The sequence below is a fragment of the Poecilia formosa genome, unplaced genomic scaffold (genome assembly GCF_000485575.1).
Source record: "Poecilia formosa unplaced genomic scaffold, Poecilia_formosa-5.1.2 Scaffold374, whole genome shotgun sequence".
Lineage (NCBI taxonomy): Eukaryota > Metazoa > Chordata > Actinopteri > Cyprinodontiformes > Poeciliidae > Poecilia > Poecilia formosa.
In genome coordinates this window covers 257,794-282,594 of record NW_006800313.1, presented here as the reverse complement: position 1 = coordinate 282,594, position 24,801 = coordinate 257,794, and the positions used below count along the sequence as shown (strand labels likewise).

The following is a 24,801-nucleotide window of genomic DNA, read 5'->3' as shown; positions in this document are numbered from 1 at the left end:
GGAGTTGAGCCTTTTTTTCATTCAGTGTCGTCAACAGAAAGAGAAATAGGCCGAAGAAATAATAAAGCCGAAAAATTAAAATGAGGTCGATAAATGAATTAATCGTGTGATTAAGTGATTTATTGTTTATCGTGACAGGCCTATAATCTATCACAATGATTTTCCTGCACCTCCAACCACTGTCCACACAACGGCTCCATAGTCCCATCTCCTCTAATGACCGAAGGGCGGGGCAGAGAATGCTTCTGTGAAAGTTGGAAGTCCATAAAGTCATGAGCAGGAGTCACCTTCACTGCACCTATAAAGTTAACACAAACAACAGGTATTACTCCACAAAAGCAGACATATGATTTAATGCTCTTTGGCTCAGACACGACTCCACTTCCTGCGGAGGCTGAGAAGAGCCAACCTCCCTACATCTGCTCTCACCACCTTCTACAGGGGAGCCATTGAGAGCATCCTGACCAGCAGCCTCCCTGTCTGGAACCGCAGCTGTCAGGCTGCAGACAAGAAGGCACTCCAGAGGGTGGTGAGGACCGCAGAAAAGATCATCAGATCACCTCTACCAGCCATTCAGGACCTTTACACTTCACACTGTTCCAAGAGAGCAATGGACATAAAGAGAGACTCCTCTCACCCAGCACACAAACTGTTCTGCCTACTACCATCAGGGAAGCGCTACCACAGCTTGCAGTGTCACACAAGCAGACAGGGAAACGGCTTCTTTCCACAAGCCATTAGACTCATCGACACATTGAAGTAAACTAATGAACATTTCATAGACATTTCTTTCACACAACACTTGCACTTTACTTTTTGCACCTTGCATACAGCATCTACATTACCTGTATGTCCAGATTATACTTCTGCTGTTATGTGTGTGTGTGTGTGTGTGTGTGTGTGTGTGTATTGTCCATCATTATGTTAGTCTTCTTATTGCAGTGTTTGCGTTTATTGCACACGTCTGTATCAGTGTGAGTGTGTGTGTGTTGTGAGTGAATGTGTCAGAGAGAATGTAAACTCATGTATCAGTATGTTAGTTTTTACTGTACATTGTGTGTGTATGTGTGTGTGTGTGTGGGGGGGGAGAGGTTACTGTCAATGTCTCATTTATATGTTTAGTTTAACTGCACATTGGAGTCTGGTGAAATGTAATTTCAAACTCCTGTGATTTTTGACTATAAAGTACACTTGACTTGACTTTGTTTGGTGAAACTGTTGGGATGTTTTCACACCTGATAGTTTGGTAGACTCAGTTTGATTGGGGACCAAAACTGCAACATCAGCTACATTCTTAGCTGGTGCGGTTTTCACACTGCACTGAGTCAAACAATCCAAATTAATTGAAAAACCTGTTCACCCCCTGACCTTTGGTGGTGCTGCACCAAAGCTACTGAAGGAAGGAAACAACACAAAAACCTACCAGGAAAACTACTGCAAAGTTCCTCTTCACAAAGTGTAAACTAAAATGGAGAGGCATCAGATCAGTTGTAGGATTTCTCTCTGTAGCGCTAGATTTGTTTTGGCTCTACTGACCCAGAATGCCCTGTGCTATAGTTTGCTTCCTGCTTTTGGAGTGTTCTCTGGTTCACTTGCATCCACATATATAGATTTGAAAAATGCCAGGTTTCACTCCAACTGAACTGAGCCAGGTTTGTAAGTTCGCTTTTCTGGTCCATAGAGTTCAATTACGCATTCACACCTCCCCAAAAGAACTGGACTTTGGAGACAATCAAACAAGAGTTACATTTAAACCTACTAAACAGGTAGGAGTGAATGCACACTGGTACCTGTTCCCATATCCATGTCCACCATTGTATCTGTGATGATGGGGATGAGCTTGTTGGTGAAAGGATGTTTACACAATAGTCCATGGAAAGTCTAAACAGAGAGAAAGATGTCCATTATATCAAATTGTCAATAATGATTAGGAACTCCTAGCTTGGTTTCAATACACATATAAAGCAGGCAAAGTGGTAAAAAGACTAAAACGGGGGCAGAGTTCAGACGGGTCCAGCCTGGAGAGTCCAGGCATGGCGGAGTAAAGAGGTAATTCAGAGAGACTTCAAGCAGTTCATCAGGAAAAACAGTTCTTGTCCAATAACAATGTCTGTCAGAGTGTAGCTGAACTTGGACCACATCAGCAAGTCATCTGAATTTTATTTTATCTATTACAGTGGGAGCAAAGTGAAAATGTGGCTTTCAATTAATGTCAGTTTTATCAAATTCCTGTTAGAAAAATCAAATTTACAGAATAAGAAAGAACTGAGAGTTAGTTTTAACTGCTTGTAATTTAGAACCTGTTAGACATATCATTTAAAAAGAACTGAGTGTTGCTTACTTCCAGGAATCGAATAAAATGAAATAGACTTTATTGATACCCAAGTGGAAATTGCTTATTCGTTGAAAAGCTACTCCATTCAAGGTATTAAATATTAATAATAAGTGATGTAAGGAATGACTGAAAATAAATAAACAAATAAGCATGCACATGCAAATATGTTCATCTATGATCTATAAATGAGTGCAGATAAAATTAGATTTAAGTTACTCAGATTTGGGAACTGTAAAGTCTAATGGCTACAGGCAGAAATGATTCCCTGTGTTGCTCTGTGGTGAACTTTGGTATAATAAGTTTCTGGTTGAAGATGCTCCTGCAGCTGGGGGCACATCCTGAAGTGGATGAGACTCGTTGTCCAAGACAACCTGCATCTTGGACTTGTCTCTGACACCGCTGTCAGAGAGTCCAGCTCCACTCCAACGACGTCACAGGCCTTGTGGGTCAGTCTATTCATTCTGTTGGTGTCCTCCACCTTCAGTCTGCTGCCCTGCACACCACAACATACAGGATGGCACTGGCAACCACAGAGTCATAAAATATCCTAAGCAAGGTCTGGCAGATGTTGAAGGACCTCAGCGGCCTCAGAACGTAGAGACGACTTTGGCCCTTCCTCTACGGAGCGACAGTGTTCTTCACCCAGTCCAGTTTATTGTCAATGTGGAGACCCAGATGTTTCTGATTCTCCACAATGTCCACACTGACCCCCATGATGGTAACAGGAGTCACTGGCGTCTTGGTCCTCCTCCTGATATCCACCACTCATTCCTTGGTCTGTGTCACATTGAGCTGCAGGTGGTTCAGCCCACACCATGTGACAAAGTTGCCCATCAGCAGACCTGTACTCAACCTCATCACCCTCACTGATGCAACCACAGGTAGGTCATCTGAGAACTGCTGGAGGTGGGAGGTCTAAACCGGGTTTTAAAGCTGTGCATATTCCAGTTTAAGTCGCTGTATTTCTTTTTTAAACTTGTTCATTTGAGGATAAGTCAGTGGTGGGCAGACATAAATAATTTGGATGTTTGTGTTTGAATGTATGAAGTGATGCTCTACTGGCATGCATGTGCATTAATGTAGAGACTGAAAGAGAGAAAAAAATATTTAAAAAATAGCTGAAAAAATAATAATTATAAGCAAAACAAATAATCGATGACTGTGATTAAATTGATTACAAATTACTGAGAGGGGAAAATCAAAATCAAAGAATTCAATACATATTAAATGACATACTGAAAATGTTGAGCAGTTTAGAAAAGCCAGGTGTGATTTTCAGAGACATTACTTTGTCGATGTCGTTTCATGACCGGTGCAGGATTTTGCATCGTTCATTAGTTTATTGTGGAAACTGGTTAAGTCTGAATGTGGTTCCAGTTTGGCGATAGCTGGATGTGGGGCTTTGTATCCGATCCAAAACAATGAATGGGGAGGAAGGTAATCTGGTTATGAGAGTCGGGGGAAGTTTTGAGCCTTGTTGTCATGAATTCTTTTATCTGAACTTCTGGATTGTCAGATGACTTTTCAGGAACGCCAGAGAAAATCATAATCTCCTGCATGATTCTTGCTTGAATGACCAATGTCTTTCTTTCATGGTTTTGTTTTCTTGAATAACTAAGTTCATATCTTTTGCTAAAGTTTAGCTGGATCTTGGAGTGAATTATTGGAATTAATTTATGCGCAAATTCCAGACTTAACCAAAGGTCTTTTATTTTGTTGTGTAATGTCACAAGTAAATCCAGTTTTTTCGAGAGAAAACATGCAAAGTCCACACAGCAGTGACAGCAAAGATACTGTGTTTAGCAACACAACTTCATATCATCTTGTAAGTAACTCACCTGATATCGAGGATCATCAGGGTGAACAGCTACAGCCACATCTCCAAGCATCGTCTCAGGACGAGTCGTGGACACTGCCACTTCACCATCTGACACACACACACACACACACACACACACACACACACACACACATATATGTAACAGGGTTTTAATGTAACAATATTATAAATGTGAAGTTTGTCAAAATGTGTTTATTTGTTCTTTGAATTTATTTTTTTATGTTTCTTCAGACATTAATTTGTTTTAAATTCTGTTATGTTGCTCTTGTCAAGATGCCATAGTAACCGGAAACTGACAGCTCGTCCCTTTTTTCTGTTGCTGTCTGTAACTTTGAGGACAGAAGCTGCTAGACTGACGATAACCACGAACTTCTCCGTATGTCTGGCCCAAGCCTGCTTATTTGTGAAATTCCAAAGGAAAATGTGTTTTGTTAATCTATGATCTGGGATATTAATAGACTTACTCCACAATCTGACCATGTCTACAATATATTTAACTTCACATGGTTCCCGACCCATTTCTCCATATAAAGTCATTTTAGGAGCATTTCTGTTCACACCTTTATTTCTAACTGAACCTCTTCAGTCTGACTGGACTTTAATAACTTCTTCAAATGTAACATATTCATCCACAGTAAGTCCCAAATACTTATATGCTTTTGTAGTAGACAAAGTAGAAGGCCCAAAACTAAACGTAAATGTTGTCAATACATGACACAGTTTTCTGAAATGAATAACTTGAGTTTAATCGCAATTTATCCTTATATCCCTATGTATATGTATGCAGATATCTATGAGGTTATGGATAAATTGTGATAAAACTATATGCATTTTATGTGTGTATACCTCCAAATCCATACACAGATCTATCGATCGATAGATCAACAGATATATTGATATTTTCAGATATCAACACAAAGCAGATGAAATTAAACACCATTGTTAATGTCTCCATCCACCAATACTCACCATGGCCTTCGACAGGATATGCAAAGGTGAACATTGTTCCAAATTCCACCTTATTGTCATATCCAGGGACAGACATTAAGGTTGGTCCAGAAACGTCCCTGGTCTCCACCTAAGACAAACGAACAACTTCAAGTTACTCTTTGGACAGAAAATGATGACAGAGTTCAATCTCAACTCAACATTTTCACTGTGTTGTGGAAATTTTCCTTTAACAAGGAGTGAGGTAAAACTGTTTCAAACCCAGAGAAAGAACATGTTTTAATCAGTATTTATTTGAAGTCTCTGCTCACTGATCGCAGTCAGGAGAAAGAGCAAACAAAACTTTAATAATCATAACGACCTTAACATTTTCCACTGCAACTACATGAACAAAATAAAAGATGTTAACTTGTGAATGTAAATTATGAATTTGTCTGCTTTTCCTGCTGCTACCTAAAAAAATTGCATTTTGTAATGACTGCACAGTTTCCACAGTTCAGCATAACTTGCCATTAAATAAATATTTCTGCAATCTGAATTTATCAACCTGAAAGAAATAATAATGTTCCTTTTCAGGGTCTTAGTCGATGACAAATGAGTTGCATATTAATATTATGAAACATCCAGTAAAGACAGAGCAAAACGTCTGATATAGAGAGTTTCTTACCTCTATGTCAGAGATTGCAGACTGAAGAGCACAGCTCCAGTTGACCAAACCGTCTGAGCGGTAAATAAGACCAGAATCACACAGTCTGACAAAAGCCTCAGTTACAGCTCTGCTAAAACCCTGAAATCAGAGAAAAATAAGACACTGAAACAGGTTGGATTTGGTAGACAAAGAAACAACATGCAAATACACATTTCTGTAGTAAATGGGTTTGCTGCTTCCTACGCAAGGAAGAACAAAGACCCAGAGAGCTGATCAACCCTGGCCACAACACAGCAGCTCAATCAACTGAAGTCAGCAGAGCTTCAGAAAATATTTGCATTTACAGTAAAAGTCAGTATTTGGTGTTAGTAGGAAGAAAACAAAACTGTTGATGAAACTAGTCTGTCAATGATAGAGACTGGGTTCCCTCATTAAATCCTGCCATCATCTTCCACTTATCCAGGTTCTAGTCTCAGGCAGCAGACTAAGCAGAAGCCCTGACTTCCCTCTTCCCAGCTCCTCCAGGGGAACTGCAAGGCGTCCCCCAGTCCAGCAGACAATTCAGAGAGTCCAGCCTCTCTGAGCCTCTCTGAACGGAGAAGCAGCGGCAGAGCTTCGCTCCGTATCTCCAGGGGAGAGTCCAGACACCCTTTCAGGCGCTTGTATCCACAGTCCCATTCTTTTGGTCCCAAAGCGTGACAGTAGATGAGGGTAGGAATGTAGACTAGCCAGTAAAACAAGAGTTGAAAGGATCACCACGACAACGGTACAGCGACTGCATCACAGCTTTTGTTGTGAAGGGTTTTGTTTTTCTTGCAACCTCACACTGTAGGGATAGAGTGTGACTCATGGTTTTTTTTCCCACCTCCTCATAACGTCGTGTTTCCTTTTCTGAATTAATGAAAAGGGCAGAGCCTCTGACAGCTGAGGCCCCAGGCACCTGTCTTCCCTGGTTTTGTTTTGTGATTCTGTCGTCTTTGGATGCAAGTGTGTTTGCTGAGTTTCTAGGATCTATTTGTAGTCAATTAAATAGTACGACACATATTTAATTGGCATCATACTATTTCATACTATTTTGTTTCTCCAGGATGCCAGACAGATGCAAATTTTACACCCAAACATTTTAATCACTGGGTGATGATGTCACATGGTAGGAATATATGTGACTAAAAGCCTCACCGGATCCATCGTGAAACAGGCTCTGCTCCAGTCCAGAGAAGCACCAAGCCCCCTCAGCTGGTGATAAATCTCTTCTCCTTTCCTGGGACACAGGAGAAGAGGTCAGGGAGACGGGAGCAAACACTGAGCACATCGTTCAACCAAACTGGGCAACACTTTATTTGAAGGGGTGGCAAAGAAGGTGACATGACGCAACACCTGTCACGAACATGAAGGAGTCTTCATCAGTGTTCATGACTGCTGTCATTAACTGTCATTCTGTAAATAATGACACAAAGTTGACATTGTTTAAAATGTCTTTGTTGACACTAACCAAGAAATAATAATTTGTCCTATATAGATTATGACATGTATTAATTATCAAACTTTAAAAAGTTATGTAGCTTTATGTGTTAATATTAAATTACTGTTCATTTGTTGTCAGTCTTGACTTCATTCATCTAATTCATCCCACAGTATTTCAGCAAGGTGCCTACAAAGCGCTTATGAACTCTGCATTTGAAACACGACATTATTTAAGGCCGTCTCGCCATCTCCACCAGACAGAGGCAGCAGCGGACCACCAGTCTGCAGTCTGCCAAAAACATGCACAAGTCTTTACGGCCCTCCGTCTGACCCCGAGATCCGACAGGGTCAGACAGACGGGTCACCAAAAAACCGTCGTAAACATTCATGGAGGCTCCATGTTCATGACAGGTATTATGCACACCCCTTCAAAGTAACTGTTACCCCAAACTGGTTTGAAGAAATATCAAAAAATAAGATTTACTCATTTTTCCATTTCCATACTTCCTGTAAGAATTCTTCTCTAGTGAAATCTTGTCTGCGCTTCCCTTTGTCCCTCAGAAGTCGTCTCTCCACCACCGTCTAATGCACAAAAACACATTTACTGCAGTGAGGAAAACGCTGCAGCATAGAGTACATGTTCCAAATGTTTCAACAAACAAAGATATAGCAAACACGACCAAGGTGTAGAATATGATGAGTTAATATGTCAAGCCAAATTATAAATGTGTGCAGATCAGCACAGACCTAGAATTTTGCAGGGAGTCATCAGGTCTCTTTGCCAGTGGGAATATTTTCTTAGGCGTCACGGGGTTTTGTTGTTGTTTAAGGAAATCCTGAACCAATTCATTTTGTACTTTATTTTCAAGTTTCACTGGGTCAGAAGCAGAGTTGTTTTAGTTAAGATCTATAGAAATACGACATTTTCAGGGGCCCTGTACTGATTTATCATTGCTGCCAAGTGGTAGTCAAAATTATTAGTACCTTTTCATTTATTCTTTTTCAAGGAATTTAGAAAAAAAAACTGTTTTCTTGTAGTTTTATTTTAATTGCCTTGTTATTGTTTTAATAGTAATGTTCCAATTTAAAGTACATAAACAAATTAAATAACATCTGTAAGTTTGTCTTAGGTTGCCGAGACATTTCTAAGGCTTTGTGACTCAGTCAAATCACAATGTAAGGCTTTATCCAACATAGGAGAAAACATGGAACATTTGTGACCTTTCCTACATGTGACCAGGATACAAATATAAGTATTAGTTGCTTTTGTAAATCTCATCATGTTTATGTTCATATTGTATATATTTGTTGTTGGATTTTATCTCAATGTACACACTCGGTGACAAATTCTAATTCTATTCTTAAAACAACCTGACAAACGCCATGAAACAACTGCTAAGACACGGAGAGTCTCCAGGCTGCAGACATACAGTCTTGCCCTGCTGCCACTTCAATATTTGAAATTTCCTCCATTTTCTCAGCGTCAGAGTCGACTTCTTGTTACAGATTGGATGGGGTGGAGACTACAGACTGTGCAAGTAGTGCGGCGTCTTAAGGAACATGAGCGAAACCTACATTTACAGTCAAAAAAGACAAAAACAACTCTTCATTTTTTTAAAAAGACAAAGTTGTCATACCTGAGTTGCAATTCCAGCATGGTCACATCCAGGCACCCACAGAACTCTGTGACCCTGCATCCTTCTCCTAGCAAATGGCAAAATGAAAGCTTTTCAAAAATACTTTTGACTAAATGTTAAGCATCAGATTGTTGATGAAGCCTGTTTTTGACCGTTACCATCGGACCAGAGCGTCCTGCACAGCTACAGTTAGAGCATGGCCCAGATGAAGAGTACCGGTCACGTTTGGCGGAGGAATGCATAAAGAAAACGTCTGATCCACACGATGAGGCAATCGCTCCTGACCAAATTAAATACATTATAGACGGAAATCAATAGCAAAGACTAATGAATGCATTGACAGACAGAAATCCAAAACTCCAACATCACCAAAACACAAAGTTGGTTGGGTCATTTGTTGCTGTGAGGTGAGAATGAACAGCCTAAATTTATGATTGGCATGCGCTTCTCGGCAGAGTCTCTGTGGACACAATGAAGTCTTACTGGATAGATTTGAATTACACACATGGACAAAACTGTCAGCACGCCTTGGTTAATGAAAGAAAACCCCAATGGTCAGAGGTAACAATGAATACACGTTTTATGAAAATTAACAAATGAAAGTCAGACATTGCTTTTCAAACATGCTTCAACAGAATTACGTTTAAAAAATAAACTCATAAAACCGGGCTGGACAAAAATGATGGCACCCCTGAAAATGATGTGACCAAAGGGACACGTTAAATCAAGACGTGTCCACGAATTAGCATGTTTTTCTTTCATTAACCGAGGGGTACCAACAATTCTGACCCTCTGTACACTCAAAAAAAAAACAACAACAAAAAAACAGGGTTGCACCTAAACTGTCACAATATCATTTAGACAGATTTGTAGTGTAAGGAAACTACAAGAATCTCAAGTTTAATCATGCTTGCCGATAACAAATAGTTTTTGTCATAAACAAGGAGTGAGTGTGAAAATTTGTTCTGTAACATGCTAACTATAAAACAGGCATCCTTGTGAGTGTTATGATGCAGGATTTTATTCCCAGACAGAAGAATATTGTGTGGTCATCCCATATTGGCTCATACTTTGCCTGTCTGGCCAATATTTGGGAGGAAAATCAGATTTGCTTACACAACAGGATGCCACAACACACATGTCCAACTATTTTTCCTTTAGTTGCGCACATGAAAAATTGTACAGGAAATTATGTTTCTCGTCCAAAAGTCACCAATTTACTTAACTGAATCAATATTTTTTATTATGTTAAGATTTCTCACATGTTGGTCAGGATTGAAAAATCCCTCTTTCTCCCACCACTGATACCAGCAGGACTCCACATAATCTGGACTGTATGCAGAAGGGAAAGGCAAGCTGGTATCTGAAAACAAGCGCATAAATTCCCAAATGACTGAACAAATTACAACATAAATCAATACCATGTGTGCATAAAGTCACCTTTCTTTGTCCCAGCAGGTGTCTGAGCCGTGTACGCTACTTTTGGTATTTCACTCCAGTTTAATGTTTGATCTCCAACTTTCTGAAAGCAAAAACATGTATTTAGCAGCCACTCTTCCTTCTGACATAAAGGTCATATTTTGGTAGCAATCATGTATCCGTTAATTCATGCATGAGAAGTTCAACACAGGGGCCAAGGAGGGGCTAGTTCCCTTGTCGAACTGGCCCTTACCTCAACACAGAAGACAATATAAAGTCAGTTTGTTACATTAGATAGAAAAATAGGATGGATAGATTCAGACACACAGATAAAGTGAAAACACTTTATCAGTGCTTTATCTGTGAGAGAAAGCAGCTGATATCTTGCTCTAATTTAACTAATCACTATCAAGTGAAAATACTTTTATAAAGTAGTTTGTTTTTTATGGTCTGTATCTATGTCAGTTTTTTGAGTATGTCAGTTTCACATTAGCACAATGCTACAGTGACATTCGAGAAGCAACAGTATTTTGAAGAGGGGTATAAAAGGCCATTTCTTGGCAATTTGAAGTCTTATACCTAGAAAGAAAATAATCAAGGCTGTGGCCATACTTCCTACGAATGTATCAGTCTGACAGTGCTAGGTAGGGGCACTTTTGATTTCTCCTGATCTATGTTTTTTAATTTATGTGTGGCGCACACCTGGTTCTTATTGCCATTCATTACACCTGCCTTAAGTGAATAATTTAACGGTCAGTGAATTAAAAGTCCATACATTCACCTCTAACAAGCATCTCTTAACTAGAGAGTAGCTATCTCTGTACAGCTACCTCATGTTAGTGCCACTAAGGGTGCTTCCACAAACTGTTAAATCATTGGGATGCAATTTGTCTATCAGCATTGACAAAATTTTATCTGTTGTGCATTTTATGCACTTAAAGTTAGTTTTCTGACTATTTAAAAATGTGATAGACTAGATAATATTTAGACTTCATCCCATGAAATGACACGCTTTATAAAGTCTTTGCTTCTTAGTACGATTGTAAGCTTATTCCTTTGTATTTTGATATTTCCCCAATAAAATTGTACCTGAATAAGTTCATTTTTACTGAGTTGATTAATTGATTTGAAAAATCGAACATTTGTCTTATTAACCTTGATATCTGGTCTCTATTGTTTTGTTGCTTATTTATTTTATACATTATAATAATAATGTTGCAAAAACTCAGTCTGTGTGCTTAGTCTACTCGGCTTACATCATGTTGAGCTGACAGGATATTCTCTTCCCGTTCTTGCCTGCGTCTGCGTACGTAGTCTTGTGGCCGCAGCTGAGCAGAAGGGACAGGGCGGGACGGTTCTGGAGGCTTGCTGGACCACAGTCTGGTGGCCGTCTTCGCTACCAGCCTCGCCTTTGGACAATGTCCTTTAGTCCACATCCTCAGCTACGAAACACCCTAGAGATGAAAAATATAAAGGCACAATCTAATCAATTCTAACGTAAGTTTCAGTGTTTTCATTGTCCATGTGTTTAGTTAATATACATGGAATTAAGGTCACAAATTTAACTTCGTGATGCATGTATTTTCAAAGTGCATTATTTAACTTAGCTGACTTATTGTAATACCCCTTCAACCTCCTTCAAAAACGTCTGAAATAGTGGAGCTAAATATAAATAAATATCGTAAGGCTTCTTCTTCATACTTTTAATTGCAAATGTAATAAATTACCCTCAAACTCTGTCAGTTGATACCACTGGATTCAGACTGACGGGCTGCAGCTTTAACCTGACGGACTGAAAGGAAGTCCGTCAGCTAATATCTTCCGCAGCTTCCGCCGCAAACCGGAATTGCCATTTTATTATTATTATTGTTGTTCTTGTTATTATTATTACTATTATTATTACTTCTTTATTTGTTTCAGTAAAAAACAACGACACATAATTGTTAACATATCACAAAATTTGGCAAGGGGAGCATTAATTAAAACATAGGAAGAAGAACATAACAGCTACAATATTCTTGCACACAGAAAATAACAGTACAAAGTGACATATGTGCCAGAGTCTCATGTTAAAGTAAATTAAAACAATAAATCGTAAAAAATTCCAAGTTGGGTGCAAGCCCATATGATTGTTAACTCTTGAAAAATAAAATTAAAGACTGTAATTCTAAACATAGCTCATGGCTCCAAATAGACCTTTCTATTTTAGGACCAATTTACAAATCAAGAACGGAAAATTTGTCGAGATTAATATATTCAACTTGTAGCATTGCTGTTTCAAATAGATCAATTAAATCTATCAATCAAATGAATGAAGCCGGGATCAATACAGCACACTTAGCTTCAAAAAGAAGGGATTCTTTATTTTTGAAAAACACTTTTCCCTCTGAGTTGCAAACAAAAATGAAAAGGGTGAGTTTTAATATAGAAAGAAATGAATGGCCCGTATTTCGAAAGGCAGAAAGTCTCCCGCTTGTCTTTGTTAATGTCAAGTTAATATATTTGCTGAGAATGACGTCGAGCTTCGCGTTGCGCTCCAGAAAACATCGAGACTAATATGAACAGCGCAATGAACTTGAAAACAGCCACGATTGAACGAGTCCGTAAAGTTGTGCAACTAAACGCCATTATAATAATTAATATTAAGATAAGTGTCACAAATCTGTACAGAAGGATATCCGCGTTGTGGAGCCGCAGCAGGAGCTCTATGCGCTCCGCTCTGACAACAAACGCAGGGCCGTTCAAGCGTATGTTGTGTACGCATCCACCTAAGAATGTAGCGCGTGTGCTCCTTCCTGTTTTGGGGGGAGGGTCGAGGAGAAGGGGCGATTATTGTGTTCGCATCCACCTGAATAATATGTTGTTGCGACCCTGCCCACACACGCATTAGTATTATTTTAATCAGACTGATTTGCTTGACGCTTAGAAGTCAGCACGACGCCTTGCCATTAGCCAGATTACATCTAAATAATATTACATTGTTTAGGTTAACCCAAATGAAAAATTAGTGTACTATGTTAAATTTTAACATACTTAAGGACTAATCTAGTAGGACTAATCATGAGTGTATTTCAAGTATACTTAGAATTAGTATACTTAAAGTGTGACTTTTTTGAAATTCTAATTTGGTGCTTAGTGTATTTAAGTAGTATTTAAGTAGTACTTAAGCACTATTTAAAGTGTGCTAAGCATACTTCAACGTACTTTTTTGGACAAACTTAAGTAGTACTTAGTGTACTTATTTTTATGTACCAAAACGTGCTTGATTAGTATATTTAGAGTGTACTATTTTAGTGATTGAATTACATTTAACATACTTAGATTGTATTTTAAGTATATTCTAAATACATATTTAATGTGTAGTGTGATTACAGTATGATACACATATACTTTTGGTTTAATCACTAATGAAGTAACTTTTTTGTTACGGTACTTAATGGCTTTTATTATTATTCTTTGCCACTTTGTACATTACATGCTTCATGCACACATCAGTACTGCAAACACATCAGGTTACCAGAACACAGAAGGATCCATTACAACACACTTTACAAAGGTGAAACTAATTACATTGTGCTTTCAATATATTACCATTTTGGTAACACTTTATTTGATGGGATGTGCATAATAAGACTGACATCACAGTGTCATAAACATAAAACCTTTCATCCATAAAGCATTTTCTCATTAAAATTGTCATTATTTACTGAATGACACTTCATGACACTGTTGGTGTATACCGTCACGATAACAAATTTTGCCGAGCGATTAATTGTCTCAAAAATTATTGCGATGTAGATGGTTAAGCATTACATCCTAAATCGTCTTGCCATACACGCTGTGTGTCGCTAAGTGAGTGTTTCTTTGTGGTTGGATGTTGACTGTTGCCAGCTTTCAGCAAACTAGGAAGTGGCGGCTCTTGTGTTCCGTACAGAGAAGCAAAGTCCGTGACTCCGGTGAACACGGTAAGGTGGGCAGAATAAACGTGGTGTTGGGGTGAAAACTGTCCTGGGAAGAATACGGAGAACTGATGGGTCAGTCCTGCTTTAATGTGGTTTAGCTAGCTGCTGTTTGAACCTGGAACTTGACGGAAGCCGACATTGTTCTTAGTATCGATAAAAGCAACGCAGAGATGTTGTTCCTGAATCTATATCTTACTCTAGTTTTATCTGTATTTAATGACAGATCGGATCATTTGTAAAGATGGGTTAAAAGCAGGGATGTTTGGCTTTCTGTTCAACACACAGCAGCCACGTCTGAACATCCGCGACGAGCGGCGAAGATGATGGTTAATAACTAGAGAAGCTGAAGAGCACAGTCGGTTCTTTTGTATCTGAAGATTGTGTTTCTAGATGAAGGCTTCAAGCTTTTTCACTCGAACCTCACGCAACACCTGCAGCTTTCTTCGCGCCTGTCGCTACGGAACTTCAAGAGTTAAACCGTGACTCATTTCTCTTGAGAATTGACTTTCCTTTTCCCGTCATTTCCTGAATATCACTAGTAGAAACTAATTGGCCCAGGCTTGATGAACACTGGAGATCAAATGGAGAGTTTCCCAGGGCAGCGATAGGAAGGAGAAGCACGAAGACAAGATTAAAACATAACATTTATCTGAGTTGCACTCTGAATGAGTTTCCTCAGGCGAATACAACAAAGTTGCTCAGTTGTTGTTTGTTCATTACTCCAGACATTTGCAATAGTTCTGATGTTTTAATTTTGTTGTTTTTTAAGTAGCCTGTTTTTATTCTGTATGTTTTAATTAGTACAGCAGAAACGCTGCCAGCAAAACAGATCCTCACTGTGATGCAGTACACTAGTTCAAAGCTCTCTATTGACTCCACCTGCAAACTGAGGCTTCTGAGACGCTTGTGTTAATTTATCCACATGGGATAGAGGCTGGAAAAAGGAGACCATTATTTTGAACTCTATTAAAATCAGAGTTCAAAAAGCAGCATTCCACAGAATCGTGCGACCATCTCGATAACAGATTGAATTTAAACTGTCGTTTCAAATTCACCAATAATAAATTAAAAGTTAGTGCATTTTTGAAAAGGCTGATTATTAAGAGTAAACCTGAATCAGAGCAATAAAACCTGTTTTGCGGCATACAGTCATCTACATTTGATTTTTGATTTAAGGATTACAGATTATTTTATGTAAAGTATATTTACCCTAGCCCAGCATGGAGACCTTTCTAGACCTTTGTCTTGTTTAAGATCCTGCCCTTCTTGATTTTATTGATTCTGTCATTTCTCCCACCTATTCACTCGTCTGTCTCCTCCACCTCCACTTGCAGGTGTCAGCCATGTGTCCTCCAGGCGTCCATGTCCCTGTCGGTCTGCTGTGAAGAGGAAGATGACTAATTTCATCTTGATGAGTTTGAGGCCGCTTGGAATGCTGAACTTATTTCACCAAATCCTACCCTGAAACTCACTGTTTTTTTTTTTTTCGCATCATGGCTCCTGTTCCTCCAGGGATCCATCTGCTGGTGTCCTTCAACAGGGAACAATGGTAGGTCTGCATCCGTCCTTCCATCTGTTCATCCACTCCTTTGTCCCTGCATCCCTCCATTAGCTTTTTTTGCAGGTGGTTTGACCAGCAGTCATTGACCAGAGGTAGGGTTAACCCTGTACTGGTCACTGGTCCATCACAGGGCTACACACACATGCACACGCACACACATGCACACGCACACACTCACACACTCACACACTCATACCTATTGGCAAATTAGTGCATTCAGTCAACCTGACATCATGTTGACTGATGTCAACTTGCTGTTGACATCAGTCAGCATGATGTCAACATCATGTGGGATGCTGACATCCCACATGATGTTGTGGGAGGAAGGAGGAGTACCTGGGAAGAACCCACACAGGCACCGGGAGAACAGACAGACTCATGAAGGTCTTTTTCCTGATGAGAGCCGTGGAGGTAGCTGCTTCCTCTCCTGACTTTCAGCTCAAACCCAGGCATCCTTCACCTCTTTAGTTTCATGCATTCGACCAGCCGGTTTCAGATGTTGGGAAGTCGGATCATATTCCCACAGTCCAGGTTTCTGTGTTGGGATATGGATCTCCTTCCTGTTGCTTGCATGAGGAGGAGAGGAAATGCTGTGGATTTATGACGCTGTGTTTCTCCTGCAGGTACAGAGGTCTTACCTTCATGCTGACCTTCCTGCTCTACACTAGCTTTCACCTTTCCAGGAAACCCATCAGTATCGTAAAGGTAACATCTGTGTGTGAACTTCTAATCTCATCAAAACCTGACGGCTAGGAAGAAATTAGCATTTCACATTTCACACTGCTGGATTATAAGAAGGTTGTTTGCTTTAAATACGAAACAAAGAAACAGAGATAAAACAAGTAGGGGAGGCAGCTTCTTTGAAAATGACATCTAAACTCAAACAAGCTGCTGATTGTCCCGAGCTCAAGAACGCGGCCCAAGCAAAACCCAGAACAGAACCAGAAGTGTCAAAAGTAGCACAGTGTTGACTCGTCCTGTTGGTTATCTCTGAGCTTTGTTTAAACATCCTTGATGTGAGTTTTTCCAGCAGGTTGATGGGAACGTTGCTGCATGATTTGTTTTTTAAATGCCACCCATCCCCACTCCTCTAAGACAGCCTGGAAGACGATCTAACTCCAGCCTGTCCAGCTGAAGGACCCGGTCATTTCCTCCTCCACTGGGATGAGCAGAAGACCCTGCCAGTGGGATATAGTGCTACATCCAATGACGCTGGAATCTATCAATCACTTGACTGACTGATTGACTGACCAGGCTGTGGACCTGGGCTCGCAGCCACATCAGGCTGTGATCATGAACAACGATCCCATCATGAAACATGTCTAGATTTCTGACAGCGATGGCTTCTTCTGGCTCGTTCTGCTCAACAATCCTGCCATGATGGAAGCCATTTTGATGTTGCCATTAGGGGGTCATGTTTATCTGAAGTCTGGCTGAAAACCAGATTTCTATTCAGGTTTTGACTTATTGATGCTAATAGTCTTGAACAGACTCTTTCAGCGTAAAGTTTTTCATTTTTTCCTCCTGATTACGGCAAAAGACTAACAAGACAAAATCTGAAGCTGCTCTTTAGGCATAGAAAACACCCTTAGGGAAATGAATGCCATGTCTGTATGGAGCTTGATATTGAACAGTTCTTGATGGTATTTTCTTCATTTTTGCCAGAGCGAGCTTCATAAGAACTGCTCAACAGCCAGTGAGCTGGCAGCCGCCAGCGGCGCTGTGGCCAGCGGTGGAGGCCAGGAAGCCTCCTTCCCTTCACCCCACACTGAGATGCAGTGCAGCTGGAAGCCTTTTGGTATTTATCTGTATTGAGACTATTCTAGGGGTGCATCGATAAATTGGCCAAGATTTCCTATGTTTATCCGTTATTCCTATATTTGCTGTAGATCTTATTTACCACAGCAAATATCTAAAAATCAAATGCCCTCCTCAGTCACCATTGTCGCCCCACTGTTGCCAACTCAGCAACTTTCTTGCTATATTTAGCAACATTTCAGGCAGTGTAAGTATCACCCAAAGTCCAAAACACCTGGGGCCTCATGTATAAAGCTCCGTATGCACAAGAAATGTGCGGTGCCATATTTTATGCACAAGTCGGCATGTATAAAAATGAACATGGTGTGACCTGCTGTGAAAACGTGCAGCAGCTACGCAAACTTTTTCTGTGGACAATAACAAACTACAAAGCGTCAAAACTCGCCTAACCACTGAAATCTGAGGACACCAAGTGTTACTTAGAACAGGAAGCATCAAACCAGATGTTTGTTCATGATTTACATTTTTTTATTGTTTATATGTAAACAATGAAACTGAACCCCATTTATCCTCAGACAATAGGCTAACATGCACACAAAATAAAATAAAAATAAAGGATGTGAAAACCTCACTAGAATGTAAATAGTACTTTCCCTCAGATTTTGTCTCATAAAGATGTAACACATCGGTCTGTGTGCAAGAGTGAATGAAATGCATCTATGGGGTAATTTCATTCTCACTAGAAAAGAAAACGGGGTTGAATCAGCAGATTAATTGATTATTTATTGATTTATTTTTAAGGAGTATATGCAATCACAGGTAGATAAGTAGCTGTGCAAAGATGTGCCGCATAATTGTGGAGCTTTGGCTCTGATGTAGAGCATCGCCAATGGAAGGATTCAGAGGGAGCGATTGATCATATTGATCTCCTGGGAAATGTTAATGCTGGTTTGTTGCTCAGACTGATCATCCTGGAGCTCTGAGCAAAACCCAAAGAAGGAGCCGTGCGGTACCGGTCCAGCTGCGGCCGTCCTTCAGTCGCCTTTATGGACAAAAAGCGTCTTCGTTCTGTTAATGTGCAACTTCTGCACATGATTTCTCTATTCATAATAAACGTCCACATTCGCCACTCAAAGACTCTCTGACTGTCTATAAATCCCGGCTGAACTCTCTGCTGTTCAGGCATTTGCACAACCTCTTTATTTATTTATTTTCTTAATTTTGATTTTTTTTCTTAAAATTTGTTATCTTCATTTTTTTTAGGAGACTTTATGTGCCCTCAAAGCACTTTAAAAAATATTTAATTATCATTATTATAAATACTTATACTGGTACAAACAAGGACGTTGCCATGGTTACTGCCCCACGTGGTGGCAGATTTGGGCATTTATAATAATTTATATAATGTACTTTTGGGTGGACCAGCAGCTGTGCTCTATTTCTCACATATTAGGATTTATAAAGGAAAGGTGTGCAGGTTCGACTTTATACATCCAAATTTCTTTGTGCGCCGCACTTCTCTAAATTTGTCCGTGTGCCAAGTTTTAGTGTGAAAACTGCTCACTCGTCTATACATGAGGCCCCAGGTCATGCTGTGTAAAGATCGGTGATCAGTGATTGGTCAGAAAACTGCAATCGGGGTACCCTAGATTATTTTTTACGTTTTTCATGTTGGACATTTTTCCACCTCTATTTAAACAGCGAGGCTAGTCAGAATAAACTCCTTTTCACAGAGTCAATGTGACTGAAATAGTTAATTGGAGAAAAACTGATTTTTATTGTCCTTTCTTGTAAAATAATTTGTTCAAAGTTTCATGGACATATTCTGTTTTAGAAGTATCTGTGATGTGCTTCGTTGGTCTGATGTTTTCAGGAATACTCACAGTTGTAATCTACAGTTAGATTGTCTGGGAAATGAAAAGACTGATGAGATATCCAGTAGGAGATGGACATGTTTGCTTGATCAACTTATGTGTCGGTCAGTCTTTAGCTGTTCAATAAACCCATTTGGGAATTTATTAAACTGAAAGAAATCCGGGTTATGCTTTTGATGGATCACACTGCACTTTGAAATGCAGGTTATCTTACTGAAAGCTAAAAAGTTAATTACTGTACACTTGAACTCAAACAATCCATTAAACCTGTTGCCACAGCAACGGTGAGCTGTCAGTATATTTTTTGTGATGTATATAACGTGTCTCTCTTGTAAACGAGACAATGAGACTCAAGATTCTTCCTGCATAAATAAATAATTGTATAAAGTACTTGGCAGCTCTTGTGGATTTAGTGCTTTTTGCTTTATTTCCAAAAGTTGTTGCCTCAAACTAAACAGAAAAGCATAAGCAGGGCAGTCAAGTTGGAAAGAACCCTCATCAGTTAAACAGTAATAAACTGCCAGCTGCATAATCTTTGTTTAGTAATTAATATTTGAATTTTAGATAAAAGCAACTACAAGCAGCTGCTAGGAGCCATGGACTACTCTTTTCTCTGTGCCTATGCCATTGGGATGTACCTCAGGTGAGACATCAGTTTGATTGAGCTAGCATAAAACTAGCACAACGCTAACAAGCTAGCACAACGCTAACAAACTAGCACAAAGCTAGCATAAAACAACTAACATGAAGGGGAAGTTGATTTAGTAGATTTTGAATGGTGAGAAAGAGGTTTTAGTATCACATAAACACCAAACTATTAATTCTATTAATTAATTTATTTAAACACCAAACTATTAATTCTAGTTTGGTGTTTATGTGACACTAGATCGTCTAGAGTTCTACTGAAGTAATTATCAGATGAGGGAATCAAGCATGTGATCCCTTCTTCACAGCTTCTGAATTATTTTAGTGCAAAAACACAAAATTATCAACAGATACATGTTCTGTTTATTCTGTTTTACTTCAACGCACTTGAACATAAGCAAAATAAATTGGACAGAATCAGGATCCTCTTTATGAAAGTCATGAATGAAGCTTTTACGTCACAGATGAATGTGAGTTAGCATGTTGCTGCTGTTCCCCCTGTGCAGCGGCATCATTGGGGAGCGCCTGCCTATCCGGCTGTATCTCACAGTGGGAATGCTGAGCAGTGGGCTTTTCACCTGCCTGTTTGGACTTGGTTACGTTTACAACATTCACAGTCTCGGCTTCTATATATTTGTTCAGGTGAGATGCACACAACACCCATTTTAACCAGGCTAGTTGGGACTTCTCAGTCAGGACAGCTGTACTGAAAAAAAGAAAAAAAAAAATCAGTGAAAAAATTGAGCTAATTTATTACAAATAATCAAATTAAATTCATGTTACAAGTTGCCTCAGTTTCTTGAAGTTGGAGCTCCGTTCTCTTTTTTTCAGTGTAACTGCAGACACATTTACCTCTGATGTAGCTTTAGTTGATATGTGTACAGGAAGTTGACGTGGCTCTCCGTTTGTTTTTCTAGGTGGCCAATGGTTTGGTTCAAACTACTGGTTGGCCCAGTGTGGTCACCTGCATTGGCAACTGGTTTGGAAAAGGAAGGTAAGGTAGAATAATTCACAGCTTTCATGTAAAGCTGAATGGAGCTGATGTAGGCTTAGTGATGAAAGCTTGTGGCGTTGGCAGGCGTGGGCTCATCATGGGACTTTGGAACTCCCACACCTCAGTGGGGAACATCCTGGGCTCTCTGATCGCTGGGTACTGGGTCTCCTCTAACTGGGGCCTTTCCTTCATTGTACCAGGCCTCATCATCGCAGCCATGGGAGTCGTTTGTTTCCTTTTCCTTATTGAACGTAAGTCTAAAAGTCACTAAAGTCATAATAATCATAATAATCATAATTAGGTAAAGAGCGTAACGCCGATCTGTGAAAACATATCAGAGTTTTTACAGGGTTCAAAATGTCTACTTTAGTTTTTTTTTTTTAGGTGAACATGTTCACACCAATAATAATAATAAAACTAAATAATAACTTCTAATATAAGTGTAGGGGAATAAACACAAAGGTTGTTAGAAGATGCATTGTTTTCACAAAATAACTTCTAAAACTTGCTTTAGTCATCGGTCGGTCAGAGGTTTCACTGTTTGACTCCAGCCTGACATGCTCGTGTCAGAGACTTTACCTTGCGGACTTGCTGAAGGAGCAATCATTTCAAAATAAAAGCATTGAATAGGGCTGATGGATTTTCTCACTCTACAGTTTTGCCATATTCACCTAACCGGTTTCCCCTCCTCAGATCCGAATGACTTAAAAGGCGTATGTACTCAGAACCCGTCTCCTGGCAGCAGCGTGAGTAAAGGACATTTGTTTTATCCTTCCTGTGTGTGTTTACCTGTTTTATATAGTAAATCTGTCTTTATTTAGGTCTCAGCCAAAAGCTGGAGTGGAGAAAATGGACATCCGAAAGTATATTTGCAATACAAGGATAACAAAAAGCAGGTGTGCATCTCTCTGGATGAATATGTCATTACGTTAGATGCTGTAATGTAATGGCTTTGCTCTGTGAACTCCTGACATGGACCTGGTTACATATTTGACCATAAACACAGAAGTCCATCTAAAGCCTTATCTTGCAGAGAGGATGTAACAGAGCTGAAGGTTTGGAGAGGTCGGCTGCAGTTATACGTCTGGCTATTTTATCTTAAGAAGCCATTTCCTTACGGTTTTAAACCACCAGGACTTCATAATTTGTCGTGTTTCATGTCAAATATGACAAATTAATTTTGAGCTGGTATGTCGAAGTGAAGATCAAAACAAAAATGATAAAATGGCTCTTAAATAAAATGCTAGAAAAAATAAGAAGCTACGATTCACTAAATCATAATCCTTTCAACAAACTTGATGATATTTGCATAAGTTACATTTATTTTCCTTTAATCAAAGTATTTTTGAATTGAACGCAATGTTTCCTTCATATTGTGTTTTAGGCCTACAGCTTTTTTAAGGAATGTCTTCAAAATAGGAAGGTCAGTTCTGTCAGTGATCTCCAGCTTCACTGGTCATCATGTTTTAGGCTGAATCTAAATGTTCACGTCTTCGTGAACAACAACATATTCAATCGTATTGCCTGAATACAAATTCAGGTTTTTGGCTCTGAATAATTTGGCTGTGCAGTTGTGCTAAATGAGGGATTTGTTGTTCCAGGGCATCAACATTTAGACTCAGCCCAGAGGTGTCTGGAAATCACTGGGTCAGGATTTAACCCATTCACATTTCTTATTACTTTGGTTTTGATTTCAGTTTTTATCACGTGTGCCTCTGCACAGCTAGTATAAGGTTTAATGCTGTAATGCATTTTAATGTAATGATCTTGTTTTTGGTCTGTTATCTCCTATAAAAATATCTTTGCAGACCTAACTTTTACTGCCATTTTCTTGAAAGATAAGACTTTTTAGTCAGTTTATGAAACTAAGTCATAGATTCTTAGTCTTTTGACAGTTTTCCTGCAGCTATCGTGTTTAGGCTAACACTTTATTTGACGGGGTGTGCATAAGACTGTCATAAATGTGACATAACACCTGTCATGAACATGAAGGAGTCTGTATGAATGTTTATGACTGTTGTCATGAAGGGTCATTCGGTAAATTATGACACTTTTAATGCAAAGTTGACACATTTAATGAACTCTTAGTGCAACTTTGCATTAAAACTTGCAAAGGAGATTTCAGGGCAAACTCCTTTGACCGTCGCTCCGTATGTGTTCATGTCATATCAGTCTTATGCAAACCCCTTCATGTAAAGTGTTACCATGTTGAGCTGTTAAATGGAATATGGTCATTTTTCATTTTTTGATAGTTTTATTGATGAGGACCAGGAGATTTACTTTTTCTTTATTCTGAGCTTGAACTGAAATCTGGTGAGGAGTTTCTCTTTACTGTCACTGTCTTGCTGCATGCTGCTGCTTGTTAAATTAGGCTTTGATGAGATTTGACTGAATGTTCTCCTCCAAAATCAGAAGATCAAAAGCTGAGTGGGACTTTTTTATTTTTTATTTTTTTGCTCCATTCGTTTTAAATGTATCTTTCTCATCACAGTTTAATCACAGGTATTTCTACAATTATTTGGTTGCTTTAAAAAATATAAAATATAAATTCTCAAGCATCGTAAATTCACTTTTTCTGCCTCTTGCGAATCTTGAAGTGACTCTGGGGTTACAATACGGAGCTGTTAGGTGTTGAGTTGGTGTTGGTGTCAGCCGGTTCCGCTGAGTTGCAGCTGATCTGTGACCTTCCTGTTCCTGCCTCCGTCCTGCTGCAGAACTACGACACGGAGCTGCTGCTGCCCCGGGACGCTGTGTGTGTCCCTGCCCAGCCGGTCGTGGTGGTGAAGAGCGAGTCGGAGCCTTCTGCCATCAGCTTCATGGGAGCGCTGCGAATACCCGTCAGTTTACCGACACTCTGCTGGGTTTGCTGTCACGCCAGTCAGTTGTCGCTGTGATGTCGTGACATGCTGTTTGTTTCTGCAGGGAGTGGTGGAGTTTTCCCTCTGCCTGCTCTTTGCCAAGCTGGTCAGCTATACCTTCCTGTTCTGGCTGCCCCTCTACATCACCAAAGCAGGTGGGTAAACAACCTGCCAGCCTCGTTCAGCAATTTCCTCCTCAAGATTTTTGCCTCATTTCAGTTTGCTTGAAACGAGTAAACTTGTACACGTGGAGCAGACATGTAATGTTCCATGTGTTTAAAATGACTTTGAAGAACCACATCTGTGGAAACAGTTTTACCAAACAGATTTCAGTGAACAGTTCCCTCCTCAGGCGCGTTGTGTGCTCTGTGGAAGAAAGATAGTCCGTTATTGAATAACCTCAAGATAAAATAAAATGCCTTAAGACATGTCGTTTTGAATCTGTACTTTATAAATTAACTGAATTGTGCTGAAACCCCTTTATTCTGGCGAGAGGAATGTGACAGAACTGATGGTTGTTGTTTCTTGTTCAGCTCACTTGGATGCAAAGAAAGCTGGAGATCTCTCCACCTTGTTTGATGTTGGAGGAATTGTGGGTCAGTGATTTTTTTTTATTTTATTTTTTTTTTAAAATTCACCAACCATTAAAAATATTTGTCTTATGTTTTTCATTGAGTACAATTAGTTGTTTTTTCCAATTACTGATGGAATCTGAGGCTTTTTGTCCTTATTGCTTTTTTTTGTGTAAGTAGAAAATTAGCTTCAGTTTATTTTGCAGGAATTAGCATGAATGTTTTCCTGATGTAACGGCATAAATGGACTCTGTGTGTGTGTGTGTGTGTGTGTGTGTGTGTGTG

The 24,801-nt window shown here is 39.5% G+C and overlaps 2 protein-coding genes across 5 annotated transcripts in view; one reads left to right on the top strand and one right to left on the bottom strand.

Moving 5' to 3' along the window:
* Positions 1 to 12,130, bottom strand: part of vars2 (valyl-tRNA synthetase 2, mitochondrial) — a 25,352-nt gene extending 13,222 nt beyond the window's left edge. The window contains exons 1-13 of one of the 4 annotated variants that reach the window (XM_007575267.2): positions 12,020 to 12,130; positions 11,549 to 11,746; positions 10,314 to 10,395; positions 10,136 to 10,236; positions 9,032 to 9,153; positions 8,874 to 8,940; positions 7,721 to 7,818; positions 6,952 to 7,033; positions 5,791 to 5,910; positions 5,145 to 5,253; positions 4,174 to 4,262; positions 1,791 to 1,881; positions 171 to 298 (exon numbers count right to left, since the gene is read on the bottom strand). In XM_007575267.2, coding sequence (XP_007575329.1) covers positions 171 to 298; positions 1,791 to 1,881; positions 4,174 to 4,262; positions 5,145 to 5,253; positions 5,791 to 5,910; positions 6,952 to 7,033; positions 7,721 to 7,818; positions 8,874 to 8,940; positions 9,032 to 9,153; positions 10,136 to 10,236; positions 10,314 to 10,395; positions 11,549 to 11,728 — 1,269 coding nt within the window. In that variant the 5' untranslated portion in view covers positions 11,729 to 11,746; positions 12,020 to 12,130. Of the gene's footprint in view, positions 1 to 170; positions 299 to 1,790; positions 1,882 to 4,173; positions 4,263 to 5,144; positions 5,254 to 5,790; positions 5,911 to 6,951; positions 7,034 to 7,720; positions 7,819 to 8,873; positions 8,941 to 9,031; positions 9,154 to 10,135; positions 10,237 to 10,313; positions 10,396 to 11,548; positions 11,747 to 12,019 lie in introns of those variants that run through there. The other 3 variants (XM_016662477.1, XM_016662479.1, XM_016662478.1) reach the window with 3 other exon arrangements.
* A 2,004-nt stretch (positions 12,131 to 14,134) lies between these two features.
* The window catches only part of slc37a1 (solute carrier family 37 member 1), a 16,704-nt gene continuing 6,037 nt past the window's right edge, over positions 14,135 to 24,801 (top strand). Inside the window, exons 1-14 of the mRNA XM_016662433.1 lie at positions 14,135 to 14,257; positions 15,589 to 15,803; positions 16,439 to 16,520; positions 17,481 to 17,613; positions 20,012 to 20,090; positions 20,599 to 20,734; positions 21,010 to 21,086; positions 21,171 to 21,337; positions 21,780 to 21,832; positions 21,908 to 21,982; positions 22,471 to 22,509; positions 23,801 to 23,923; positions 24,009 to 24,099; positions 24,478 to 24,544. Of these exons, the coding sequence (XP_016517919.1) occupies positions 15,748 to 15,803; positions 16,439 to 16,520; positions 17,481 to 17,613; positions 20,012 to 20,090; positions 20,599 to 20,734; positions 21,010 to 21,086; positions 21,171 to 21,337; positions 21,780 to 21,832; positions 21,908 to 21,982; positions 22,471 to 22,509; positions 23,801 to 23,923; positions 24,009 to 24,099; positions 24,478 to 24,544 (1,178 nt within the window). The 5' untranslated portion in view covers positions 14,135 to 14,257; positions 15,589 to 15,747. The remainder of the gene's footprint in view (positions 14,258 to 15,588; positions 15,804 to 16,438; positions 16,521 to 17,480; positions 17,614 to 20,011; positions 20,091 to 20,598; positions 20,735 to 21,009; positions 21,087 to 21,170; positions 21,338 to 21,779; positions 21,833 to 21,907; positions 21,983 to 22,470; positions 22,510 to 23,800; positions 23,924 to 24,008; positions 24,100 to 24,477; positions 24,545 to 24,801) is intronic.